Source organism: Barbus barbus (genome assembly GCF_936440315.1).
Source record: "Barbus barbus genome assembly, chromosome: 1".
NCBI classification, from domain to species: Eukaryota; Metazoa; Chordata; class Actinopteri; order Cypriniformes; family Cyprinidae; genus Barbus; species Barbus barbus.
In genome coordinates this window covers 43835994-43849559 of record NC_136729.1, presented here as the reverse complement: position 1 = coordinate 43849559, position 13566 = coordinate 43835994, and the positions used below count along the sequence as shown (strand labels likewise).

General features: G+C 34.9%; 1 protein-coding gene across 1 annotated transcript in view; it reads left to right on the top strand.

Moving 5' to 3' along the window:
* Nucleotides 1-13566, top strand: part of LOC306848361 (inactive ubiquitin carboxyl-terminal hydrolase 53-like) — a 48634-nt gene that overhangs the window by 13686 nt on the left and 21382 nt on the right. The window contains exons 4-12 of the mRNA XM_079382864.1: nt 1507-1599; nt 1702-1836; nt 4555-4668; nt 5744-5826; nt 6578-6662; nt 7538-7684; nt 10439-10588; nt 12298-12466; nt 13151-13300. Of these exons, the coding sequence (XP_079238990.1) occupies nt 1507-1599; nt 1702-1836; nt 4555-4668; nt 5744-5826; nt 6578-6662; nt 7538-7684; nt 10439-10588; nt 12298-12466; nt 13151-13300 (1126 nt within the window). The remainder of the gene's footprint in view (nt 1-1506; nt 1600-1701; nt 1837-4554; nt 4669-5743; nt 5827-6577; nt 6663-7537; nt 7685-10438; nt 10589-12297; nt 12467-13150; nt 13301-13566) is intronic.

Sequence of the window (13566 nt, the reverse complement as noted above, 5' to 3'; positions counted from 1 at the left end):
GTGGCATTTAAGTGTCTTTACACACTGTTTAAGGTGCCATAAATGCATTTACACAGATACAAGTACAACTGTATGCTTTGATCCTAGAGGCTGAGGTGGCACAAAGCAGGTTTAATTTAGTCTGGCTTTTGTGCGGCATAATATATTTGCACAGAATTTTAAACCGGCTCAGAGCAGCCTTAACTCGACTGTGTAAAGATGTGTTATTTAGAGGACCTCACTACATGGACACGATTTTGAGGCACATTTCTAACAGGAAGGCTGTTACAAACAGTAGGCAGAAAATTATGCTGTTTTCAAGAGGCATCTGAGTTAAGGCTGCTCTGTGCCTGCTCAAAATTCTGTGTAAATCTGCAATGGTGCATAAAAGGTCCGACGTACCTCAGCCCCTAGTGTCAAAGTACTGTATAAAGCTGCATTTGCTGTTTAAATGCATTAATGCCATCTCTCAGACTGCTTAATGCTGCTGTGTAAGACACCTATGCCAAATTTACACCACGAAGGTGGCACAGAATTGCTTCTGAAGTGGCATTTAGGTGTCTTTATACAGACTATTTAATGCTGCTCAGAGGCGGCATAAATGCATTTGTACAGCAATTACAACTGTATGTTTTGATTGTAAGGGGCTGAGGTGGATCTGAGAAGACAAAATTTAGTCTAGCTTTAATGTGGCATTGCATCTTTATGCTGAATTTTAAGCAAAGCACAAAGCAGCCTTAAATCAGCTGTGTAAAGACGCCTAAATGTATAAAGGTGCAATTGCTGTGTAAATGCATTTATGGCACATCTGAGCAGCATTAAACAGACTGTACAAAGACGCCTAAATGGCAATTCAGAAGTGCTTTTGTTTCACCTTTCCTTTGTATTTTAGTAAAATATTAGACAGCATTGGTGTTTTTATTCTTAACTTAAAATCTATTAAAAATCATTTAAGTGAAATAAAGCTGAAAAAAATGATATATTTTTAAAAAGTAAAACAAAAAATATTAAGGACACCACAGGTCCTTAAAAAGTCTTAATTTAGTTTTATTTTAGTTTTAGCTAGTTAATTTTTGTAATTGTTTTTTTTTTTTGGTCAAATTTAAGGTTATAAAAAGTCTGAAATATAATAACGCATAACAGAATTCTTAATTATAATTGTAAGTGATCTTAAATTTGGGGATGGGACAGTAATGTGATTGTTAAACTTCAAAAGCTTGTTGATATAATTAAATAAATGTGATCGCTGCACATGTCAAAGTAAAACAACCAATTCTGGTCAGCCTCTCATTTGTATTGATATATTGATAAAAAACTATTTCAAAACATGTATTTACAGAATAAAACGCGTAGAGCATTGCCAGACTAACTTGCACCCTGTTTTGCTGATTAGCAGTAATAAGTCATTGAATGTGTGCCGCAACCTGCTTAATTTAGTGAAACAGTCTACATGATTTATTTTCAGATTGTTTAGAGTTTACTGAAGTGAGTTAATTCTCAATCTGAATTTCCTGTTATTCCATGCAGGTTCTTTGGCATCTTGATATCTTCAGACGGAGTCTTCGTCAGCTTCCAAACCACTACTGCTTGGGTGACTCCTGCATCTTTTGCGCTTTGAAGGTATTCGCACGGCCAAACACATCATGACACAGTATTTAATACTTCCTTTAAAAAGATGTTTTAAAGTCAAAAGTTTGAAAGCTCTTCATGTTTGTTTTGCAGGGAATATTCTGTCAGTTCCAGCACAGCCGAGAGCGAGCGTTACCCTCAGATAACCTGCGTAATGCCCTAGCCGAAACCTTTAAGGATGAGCAACGCTTTCAGTTAGGCTTCATGGATGATGCTGCCGAGTGCTTCGTAAGTGTTTTTGTTTTATTTATGTCTATTTTAGATTATAAAAATGTGTATGTATGTATGTGAATATATAAATGTGTATGCATGTGTATAAAATAAATAACAAATTATATATATAATTTGATATTAGGGTTTTTATGTTCATACATATATTGGAACAGTAAAGACAAAATTGCTCTGTTGGCTGTGGAGTCAAGACATTTACAAATATGATTAAAAGATGAATATGAGACAAAACTACAGAATGTCACATTTTATTATGAGCCGTTTCAACACATATGTTTTACCAAATAAAAAGAACAGCACTTTTAGAGTTCATCCCACTCATTGATGTGAGCATAAGTATTGGGGCAGTTGAACATAAGGCAGATATAAAAGATTAAAAGCTATTATTTAGTTGCAGATCCCTTGTGCACAATCACAGCAGTGAGTCTGTGACCCATAGACATCACCAGACTCTTGGTCTCATCCTTTGAAATACTTTTCCCAGCCTTTAATGCAGCCAATTCCAATTGTTGCTTGTTTTGGGGAGTTTCTGCCTTTACTCTCCTCTTCAGCTGGTGAAATTCATGTTCAATCGGATTTAAATCTGGAGATTGATTTGGGCAATCTAAGACTTTCCATTTCTTTACCCTTATAAATTCCTTGACTGAACTGGCAGGGTGTTTTGGGTCATTGTCCTGATGCAATATAAAGCACTTCCCAATGAATCTGGTGGCATTTTCTTGAATATTGGTAGGCAAGATGGTTTTGTACCCTTCCAAATTCATTCTGCTACTGTCATCATACATTAAGTCATTAGTAAAGTTGAGAAGGCCTGTTCCAGAGACAGCCATGCATGCCCATGCCACGTCACCACCTCCACCATGCTTTACAGATGAGGCTGTATGCTTGGGATCATTGCAGTTCCCTGTTTTCTCCACATTTTTGCTTTACTATCACTTAAAGGTTCATCTTTGTCTCATCGGTCCATAAACACAGTTCCAAAACTCTTCTGGCTCACCTTTGTGCTTTTTTGCAAACTCTAATCTTGTCTTTCTATTTTTGGTGCTGGTCAGAGGTTTGTATCTTGCTGTGTAGCATCTGTAATTCTGTGTCAAAGTCTCCTGAGGACAGTAGATTGTCAGAGCATCACCCCAGCTTTCTGGAAGTTGTTGGTGATTTTACAGACACGGCTTTTAGGATTCATTTTCACAGCTTTTATGATTTGTCTGTCATCAACTACTGTTGTTTTCTCAGCTGATCAGGTCATTGTTGGTTGCTGGTGCCGCTGGTGGTTTCCAAACTCTTGATTTCTCCATGCCCTTTGTTTTTGCTAGAGCTCTAACTGACTTCCTCTTTTCTTTTAGCATCCAAATTGCTTGATTTTCTCTCAAATTCAGCTCCCTCGTCTTCATCCTGGTTTGTGTGTCATCATCGAATGCAAGATTCAGAATACAGAAGTAATGGATATAACTGATACGACACATTCCCTGCTTTTAATATCTGAAGAATTAATGCAACAGGACACAGGTGATCACTTAGAAAGACCTGTGAGGCAACTGCTCCAATACTTATGCTCACATCAGATAGAGGGATGAAACTCTAAAAGTGCTGAACTTCTTAGCTGGTAAAACATCTATGTGTTGAATCACCCAATAATAAAATGTGATATTCTGTAGTTTTGTCTCATATTCATCTTTTAATCATATTTGCAAATGTCTCGACTCCACAGCCAACAGAGCAATTTTGTCTTTACTGTTCCAATACTTTTGGAGGGCAGTGTGTGTGTGTGTGTGTGTGTGTATATATATATATATATATATATATATATATATATATATATATATATTAGGGCCACCTAATTGCAGTAAACCTGCTTAGCACTGGGACCTGTAATCATTGTCTGTTTAGCACAGCAGGACTGTGGAGAGTCTGTCATTACCTCAGTAAAAGTCCATTTACAGTGCTCCCTTAAACAACACAATCAATGAAGGATCTCTATCAATGCAAGCCTGGAGTACACAGATGTGTTCACACTGCTCTCACAGTCAATGCAGGCTCTCTATCAGCGATGGGGTGGATGCAGCCTATGCTTTTGTTTGTTTGTACAAGATGCCCTGAGCTAGGACTGTTTAAAATAAGATAATCTGTACTGCAGAAACACAAAATTAATCTTGCCTCTTTTCAGAACGGCAAATTGTCTCAGCGCTGTTGGTGTTACTGAATGTACCCACGGTCCTCAGGTTTGAAAGGGTGTATTTAAGCAGATAATAGGCTTGGGGGAAATTACTAAAGCTAAGAGTGCATTCACTTAATGCCAAGGTATCATTGTACCAGCCCAAACAAATCCAGTGTGATTAGATCGTGTAAAACAAGAAATAGTTGTTTTCATGTCTATGAATCTCTAGCATAATTAAATGGTTAATAAAGGTTTGCTTATATTTATTTATATAGTGTGTGTGTGTGTGTGTGTGTGTAATTTCTGTTATATCAAATTTATTTTCCCTTATTAATTTAGAGATTCAATGTTAGAATATATTTATGGTTACACATTTTTATGTTCGGTACGATTAATTGGGATTAAAGAAAATGTGTCTTAATTAGTTATTTTTTTAAGCGAACTACAATCACTAATTTATGTTTGTTATTATTTGTCTTGTCTTTTGGAGTACATCATGAAATAATTGTGGAAAATGCCTTATGACACGTACAAATGGTAGGCTTTTGTATTTTTCATAGGAGAACATTTTAGAAAGGATTCACCTGCACATCGCGCCCGATGCTGAGACTGACGCCTGCACATCCAAGTCCTGTATCACTCATCAGAAGTTTGCTATGTCAATTTATGAACAGGTATTGCAACTTTTTAATACTACACGTGCACTCATGTGAGTAATTGATCGCTGTCCTGTGACGGCGGTTTTCAATCAGTCGGGTACAGTGGGCGGAAAACTCACAGGGAATACTAATACAGAGACGTTTACATTCCTTGCTCTGAGAGATGAGAGCAAAGCCCTGATATAAAATGGTATTAGATGGTAATAACATGATATACACTATATAGTGTAAATACATTATATACACTAACCTTGAAAAGTTTGGGTCGGTAACTTTTTTTTTTTTTTTGTGAAATTTGTGAAACTTTATGACGCAAGGATGAATTGAATTTGATCAAAAGTGACAGTAAAGACATTTATAATATTAAAGGATAATTTCACTTCCAGAATAAAACATTCCTGATAATTTACTCACCCCCATGTCATCCAAGATGTTCATGCCTTTCTTTCGTCAGTCGCAAAGAAATTCGTTTTTTTGAGGAAAACGTTCCAGGATTTTTCTCCATATAATGGACTTCAGTGTTGGCCAATGATTTGAAAGTCCAAAATGTAGTTTCAATGCAGCTTTCTACACGATCCCAGCCGAGGAATAACGGTCTTATCTAGCAAAACGATCAGTCATTTTCTTAAAAAAAAAAAAAATTATATATTTATATTTCAAATAAATAAAGCCTTGATGAGCATTAGAGACTTAAATAATCTTATTGACCCCAAACTGATATACCATATTGGTACAAACTACCATATTTATGTACTATAGTATTATTTGGTTCTTTGGAGGATCAACGTACATGTCCAGTAAATATTTATCTTGCATAATACATAAACCAAGGCTAAACTGTGATACAAATGAGATGCAATCATAAAAAGCAATTTGAGATTTGTTGTTTAGACACACAAAATAATTCATTGTTTTGTCTCTAAAATTAATTTTTATATTGTTACACCCTTAAGTTGTACACAATGTATATGTGTTGAGACATCTCTTACATCACATGCAGAAGTGTAATTAAGGCTTTGCATAATATAGCAGTCATGACTCCATCACTCATGATACATTATTGTGTGTGCGTATGTGTTTTCCTCTGCAGTCTGTGTGTCGGAGCTGTGGCGCTTCGTCCGACCCGCTACCCTTCACTGAGCTTGTGCACTATGTGTCCACCACAGCTCTCTGGTAAGCCAGCACCATCATGCCAGACACTCAAGATGTGTATATAGAGCTGGGCGATATGGCCACATATGGCGATATTTTTACATATCATGCAATATCGATATTTATCACGATATTCGTTTACCTTTAATACTTGTTAGACATGTTTGTTAGACCTTAAAAATGAACTTAAGACATTATTTTCCCCTATATTCAGTTTTCTATTTATTTTTTTCCTGGAATCTGTGTTTTATGATTCAGTACAAATTTCTTATAAAACATAATGAAAGGAAAATATAATACATTTCCAACAAAACATTGCATTTTTATTTTTTGTCAAATAAGTTGCTGCATGGCAGCATTATATAACTGTAAAAATGTATTAATTACTATTAGTATTATTAGTTTTAGTATTAGTATCAGAATTATATTTCAGTATACAATAGTAACATTATTTCTGTCATAATTGACTCTCAGAGCAGCTCTGGAGAGGAAGTTCCTGTCCTCATATATTGAGACGCAGATGCTAAAAACACAGCAAGCACCATGTGTTTGAGTTTGTTTATCAGATGAAACTGTGGCATGTGTTCACAGACTTTGCATATTAGCAACAAGTTTAACGTGACTCAATATGATATTATTAAATGTTTATGTTGGTATATGAAAACCTGACCTGGTATATGACCTGAAAAGATCGAAATACCTGTGCTTTGGTTATTAAAACCTTCTTTTTTATCTCTGTTTCTCTTTCTTTGTCTGTTTCTCTGCGCTCCAGCCAGCAAATCTTGGAGAGGAGAGATGAAAGGTTTGGGGAGTTGCTTCAAGCCGCCAGCACAGTTGGAGATATGCGTAACTGTCCGGTAGGTGGCTGCTAATGTTGATTAATAATGTATAATTTACTAGCACTTTCAGCCCTGAGAGGACACCGTCATGCATATAGTATGATGGCTGTTTCTGCCATGTGATGTCATCAAGCACACTCAAGGACGAACGCACACGCACACACTCTTCTTATCTGATATTCTGCTAGTGTAACACCTTCATGTGACAAGATGAGTGAGATGAAACCTGAGACCGGAACGTTCCTCTCACATATCAACACACTCTGCATTTTTAAACAGGCAAAGTAGGAAGTTACATTCTACTACGCTCACTGCCAGAAGCAGCACAACATTCATGTGTCTCACTGGAGAAGTAAAATGTTTGGTCACAACAGGGTTATTATAGCTTACTGAAACTAAAACCATAAAAACAGGCTGTTATTTGAAATAAATTACACACATATTTTGTGGGGGTTTTTTTTTTTTTGCTTTTTTTTTTTTTTTTTTAAATACTCACCTAACTTATTTTATTTAAGCTAGATGCAGGGCAACATTTCTGATTTTCAATTAGTTTAACTTCATATTAGTGCTGTCAAATGATTAATTGCGATTAATCGCATCCAAAATAAAAGTTTTTGTTTACATAATACAGTGCCCTCCATAAGTATTGGAACAGTAAAGACAAAATTGCTCTGTTGGCTGTGGAATCAAGACATTTACAAATATGATTAAAAGATTGAGACAAAACTACAGAATGTCACATTTTATTATTGGGTCTTAAATATATTTAAGTTTCAATTTCAAAATTTAATAACTCAGAAATGGTTATTGGAACATGGAAATGGAAAGAAGCTGGCATGGTGTCAAAGAACATAATAACAAACAGTTATGTTTTATCTCCATCGCCTCAACAGAGTAACTGTGGGCAGAGAATCAAGATCCGGCGTGTGCTGATGAACTGTCCAGAAATCGTGACCATCGGCTTTGTGTGGGACTCAGAACAGTCAGACCTCACTGAAGACGTCATCCGATCTCTCGGACCACACCTCAACCTCTCAGGGGTAAGAATGTCATCTAGTAAATACACTCCTCTCCACCTGCTTAATTTCAGCAGGGCACCTGGCTGCGTCCTAAAGAGCCAAACTACAACAGCACTACAGTACAGCAGCGGATTATGAAACAGTGCTTTGTAGAACATCTATGGTGATGCAGAAAAAACAAAAAAACAAGGGTTGAAAGTGCTTCCTGATTGGTCACATGCTTTGATTATGCTTACTTTCAGAGATCTGTTTGGTATAAATGTGAATGTGCTAAGGACTAAATAGTCTTGAAATTGAAATTGTGGTTGGCAAACCATGGAATATACTGTAATACTAAATAGAACCATATTTGAAAACATTATATACTGGGGGGAAAAGAAAAGTAAAGTAATAGTAAAGCATTGCAAAGAAAATAACACAATATTTTGAAGTTGGAAAACTGATATAGTATGAAACATATACAGTGTATTTACTTAATATTAGCTCAAACCAAAATAACATTTTCAACATTTATTCATCCTTCTGTGTAGTATTGAAGATGGTATTTTATAAAACAAAAATAAGATACAAATACAATGGAAATCAATGGTAACCAAAATCATTGACAGTTTATGTCATGCAAGTTTGGAGAGACTTGGGGGTTGAAAATAATGACAATTTTCATTTCATTTTTTTATCAAAATTTACAAGAATCTGCTAATCAATGTGTAGGTTACTCCTATGTTTATATGTCAGTGAGGATTGAATCTTTATGGGGAATGTTCTTCCAATAAAGAAAATCTCATTCCCGGCTATTATATAAAATATAGAATTCATAGGAAGCCTCTGTCCAGATTAAATGGCTATAAATGCTCCCGACGTCACAACGGTCGCTCTTTTACAGTTATTTGTTTTTGTAGCACATCTGGTGCTGGTGTCATTGAGGCCAGCTTATGGTGATGCCATGGACCATATGTGTGAAATAAAGCAGACGTTTATCCTCTTCATAAGGCTGAGGTTGTGTAACTGCATCAGTGCCTGAATAGCCCACGCCTGATGACCAGAAAGCCACGGCAGTGGAAGGTCATCTGGCGTCCGAGTGTGTAGATGGCCTTCATTACCAGCCTCATGTGTGGGAGTATAAAACAATGCTTGAGACTGGTTTACCACCAGACAGCCCTTCTGTTTGGGCAGCTGTATGCATTTCAGATGGATAAAAAGGCATCTTTACACTTTTAAAATAAATATTCTCAGGAAGCCATGGAAGAACCATTTTGGCTTTCCAAATGAAAGGTTCAACGAACAGTTCTTAAAAGAACCATTTTTTTTTTCTTAGTGCGAAGAACATTTTAATAGTCTATAGAACCTTTTTCCAATATAAAGAACATTTGGAATGGAATGTTCCATGGAATTTTAAAGTTCCTCTTGGAATGCCAGTGAACAACTTTTATTTTTAAGAGTCTAGGTGACCTTGTAAGAATCTAGATTGGAAGAATCAGTTCTTTTACTCAAAGCGATCGTCACAGATGCTAAATAGCATTCATTCTTCTTTACGCCCACTTCCATGTGACCACCCTCCAGTTTTGGATTTGTCTCAGGCGAAACCCCTTGGACAAGTACAAAGGCCTTAATTCATTCCCTGGTTCTCCCTGTGATAATGGAGACTTCAGAGGAAAATCGCTCCCGCCTGCCTGGAATCCATTGTTTCTCGAGCCTCCGAAGAAAACCAGCTATTCAGGAACCAGGGGTGGAGGAGCAAGTGTTGGTTATGCAATAGCTGCTTTACTTAAACTTGTTTTAGCAAATGCATACTTCTGCATTCCGTCACCTACTTCTGTCTTCTAAATCTGAAGGACTCTTTGACGCAATGATTTGAACTCGGAAGAATGCAGTCTAGCATACGTAGCTTAAGAAATGCTGTTTAAATCAGATGAGGAGTTGATTTGCAAAAACGGATAACTCAAAAATCAAGTTTTTTTTTTTTCATTGAGCATTCCAATTAATCTCAATCAAACTGCAGTTGGGTTATTTTGATTAGGTTAAAAAATAACAAAACAATACAGCTAACTAACAATAAAACCATGATGATAACATAAAAAACATGATTTTTGAGAAAAACAAATCTGTTTTTGTAAATAAACTCTTCATATTTTAATTGTGATCACGATTTGCTATGACTTAGTTTGCAGTCAAACCTGAACTCTAATAAATCTAAACATTATTAAAATGTAAAAAATATTGTTTTAAGAGAAAAACATTAACATAACTTAGAATTGAAGAGTTAATATTAGGAAATTTCACAGGTTTAGCTTTTAAGAGGAGCTTTCTGGTTTTCCAGTGTGTGTGCTTTTTCTAATGACGATAATCACAATTTTTAATCACAAGTTTGAGCAAAATAGTTGTGATTATCACTTTAACCACTATCATGGAGCCCTATGCTTAAATCGTCATCATTTAAAAACCCTCATGTCATTTCAGACATGACATTATAATTCCAAATTATTTTTATTTTCATTTTTTTCATATTTTATTTTATACTTGTTTTTGTTTATTAAATTAATAAATAGTATCTATCTATTTTTTTTTTTTTGCTACTTTTTATTTATTTATTTCCCTTTTTTTTTTTTTTTTTTTATTAATTAATTAATTTGTTTATTTTGCTCTTTCGGCCAAATACTTTTGGTTGCCAACATTTTGGTGCATCACTACCTTGAACCTTCAATATTAGCAGAAAACTGTGCTGTAAGATATTTGTTATAATTGTCTAAATATCTGCATTTGGTTGTGTGTTTGCAGCTCTTTTACCGTGTCACAGACGAGCGTGCAAAGAAGAGCGAGCTGCTGTTGGTGGGAATGATCTGTTACTCCAGCAGACATTACTGTGCCTTCGCCTACCACACCAAATCATCCAAATGGGTTTTCTTTGATGATGCCAATGTCAAGGAGGTGAGACTAGACTTTCATGTTATCAGGTCCTTCGGTCTATATATTTACACAATTACTATGCATAATGCCTACCCAGAAGTCCTGGCTTTCATGCTGTGTTATTAAGCAAACATTCCCTCCATCTGCACATTTAGATTAATTAAACATTTTTACCATTTTAACTGATCACATGTTTTTATTTCCTGTTACTTAACACTTTAACTAATGCTTCCTCCATTCTCACACTAACACAAAGGGTTTCTAGTATGTTTCTTCGTCAGATCTTTGTATTACAGCCTTTTTTCTTAATGCAAACTATATTGTTCTATTGATTTTTAGCATTCAGAGATTTTTATCAAAAATATTAAAAAAACATGACGTTGTGTTTTCATAATGGCATTAAGTTTTATATGCATTGCTAAAAAATTAATATCAAAAATGCAATGCAAATTGAACATGAAGTCATTTTCAGAGAAATTGAACAAAACTGAGTTCATAAAAGGAACAAATATCTGTCAATGCGGTATGAAAACTTATTTTGATTTGAGTTGATTTCCTAAGTACATTAGTGGATATTTGTTCTTTTTATTCGTAAACTCGCTGTATTTTGATCAGTTTCACAGAACACAAAACTTATGTAATTTTGCTTCTCAAATAAATGCATCATGATTTAAAAATTAGACATTTGCGCTGGAAAACAAGACAAAAAGAGGAAGAATGACACTTTTTTGCAGTGTGATCAGAAGATACAGTAATTTCCATATTTTAAGTTATTTCTGTATTCTAGTGGTTGGGAGCAGAGCTATTTAATATTTCATATTAAATCAAAAGGAAGTTGTATTTTCAAATTTTTAAGTCATTCACTCATTGTGGATTCTCCCAAGGAATTCCCCCAAAATTTACATTTTGAGAACTTATTGACGTTTGCCTTAAATTTATTCCTTACATTTTCTATATTTGGCCTTTAAAAGGTCTTAAAGTTGCCTTCATGAAACCTGCATAAACCATCCATACAAATGCAAACTGAAATACAAATACTAATACATAGACATATAAAAAAAAAAAAGGCAATAATTACTAAAACTTAAATAAAATTTAAAAAGAAAACAAAAATATACAAAATTAAATAATTCAAAATATTAATAAAAAGTATAATAAAGTACAATCTCAATTATACTAAAATTACAATGCCATTAATCAAAGGATTTTGATAGGCAGCCAGCACACGTGAAATAAGTGGCGATGCAGTGTAGTGTAGACCATATCTCTTCATTCATCTATCAGTAGTGTGTGGCTTGTGCTTGCGTGTGCACTTCAGCTCTCAAGATAAATCACCCTCACAATATGTGCACTACAGCAGATGTGTGTGTGCTAACCTACAGTATAGAGAGCCAATCCAGTATGCAATGCAAGAGAACAGCTGTTTTGTTGATTAAGCACATCTTAATTCATCTCCTTTACAATCTTGGCTGCTTTTTTTGTCTGTTCAGATAATTGTGTTTCTTTAATAGAAAGCACTGGGTCGCTTGCTCACTCTTTATTTCTCTTGTGTCTGGTAATTAAGAAGGAAGGTTACATCTGTCTGCCTGGAGAGACTTCTGTAGTACAGCCTGCGTACTCTTACCTCTGAAGCGTGCAAGCTTTCACATCTAATAATGATCTAACACTTCAGATAACTGCTCTCTGTATGCTAAAGAGCTCATTTTTGGCTACGTTTTTTTTTTATATAGGTGGGATCCAGATGGAAAGATGTGGTCACTAAATGCATCAAAGGTCACTTCCAGCCCTTGCTGTTGTTTTACTCTAACCCTGATGGCAGTGCTGTGGTAACAGACGAGGCCCAGCGGACCAACAGCAGTGCTACCCAAAATAAGAGCTCAGTCAATGGAGAAGCACCAGGTATTTCAATGCAGTTATATTGTATTCAGGTAAAGTCAGCACACTTTAAGGTATACCATTTAAATAAAGACAACAGAGATTGATTTTGCTATGATTCTGTTTTAAAATATTTTTGTTGCTGGTAGTATAAATAAATAGATGATATAGCTGTCAACAATTTATTTTAACACATTTAATAATGCATTTATAATTTTAACAGTTTTGTTCTACTTTTAACAGCTTCTGTATCACAGATAATTATTTAAGCACCAGAAATTTCAGATACTGGCTTCCTGGGGAAAAAAAAGTTCAAAATAAAGTGTTCAAAAAATATAAATATATATTTTTAAATATAATAAAATAATACTTAATAATATAGTATAAAATAAATACTAAATAATGTTTTGAAATATAATAATATTCCAAAATATAATTAAAATGGTTAAGTAAAGTTCTGTGTCTTCAGAAAAGGTGAATCTGTCAACTGTTAGTATCAATTAGCACTAATTGACCATTGTTTGTTGTTTTTAGACTACTGCATATGCAATGTAATGTTTGCATTTCACAGCAAGTTGTATTCTGTATATAACTGTATGTAAAGAATCAACTTACAAATAAATCTTGAGTCAATGCTTAGCTAGTGCTTAATGTAATTGTAAAAATTGTAGTGCATGAAGAATGAAATGATTTGTGTGTCTCTCTCAGGAACTCCTATACTGGGTGGAAAGAAGTTGGAGTTGACGCGAGAGAATTTGACTGCTTTCTTCTCAAATCATGGTACTCTGAAGCAGAAGACTCAGCCTCCCTCTGTGTTCAGTCGTAGCAGTAACCAGACCAGTGGCGGCATAGGACCAGGTAAAAAAAACACAAACAACTTAAAACACTGACACCTCACATTGTATGGTTGCTATTACTGCACCTCACAACGCCTTGCTGGTTATAACTGGAACTATTATTTACTTTCTCTCACTACATTCATTCATTTCTACACATTGCTAGATATAAAGATATAAAAGCACTTTTATAAACTATCTTTTTTTTTTTAAAGATATAAAAGCACTTAAATCACTAAAATATCTTGAATTGTATAATTTAACTCATCTACCATAACTCCTTCAAAA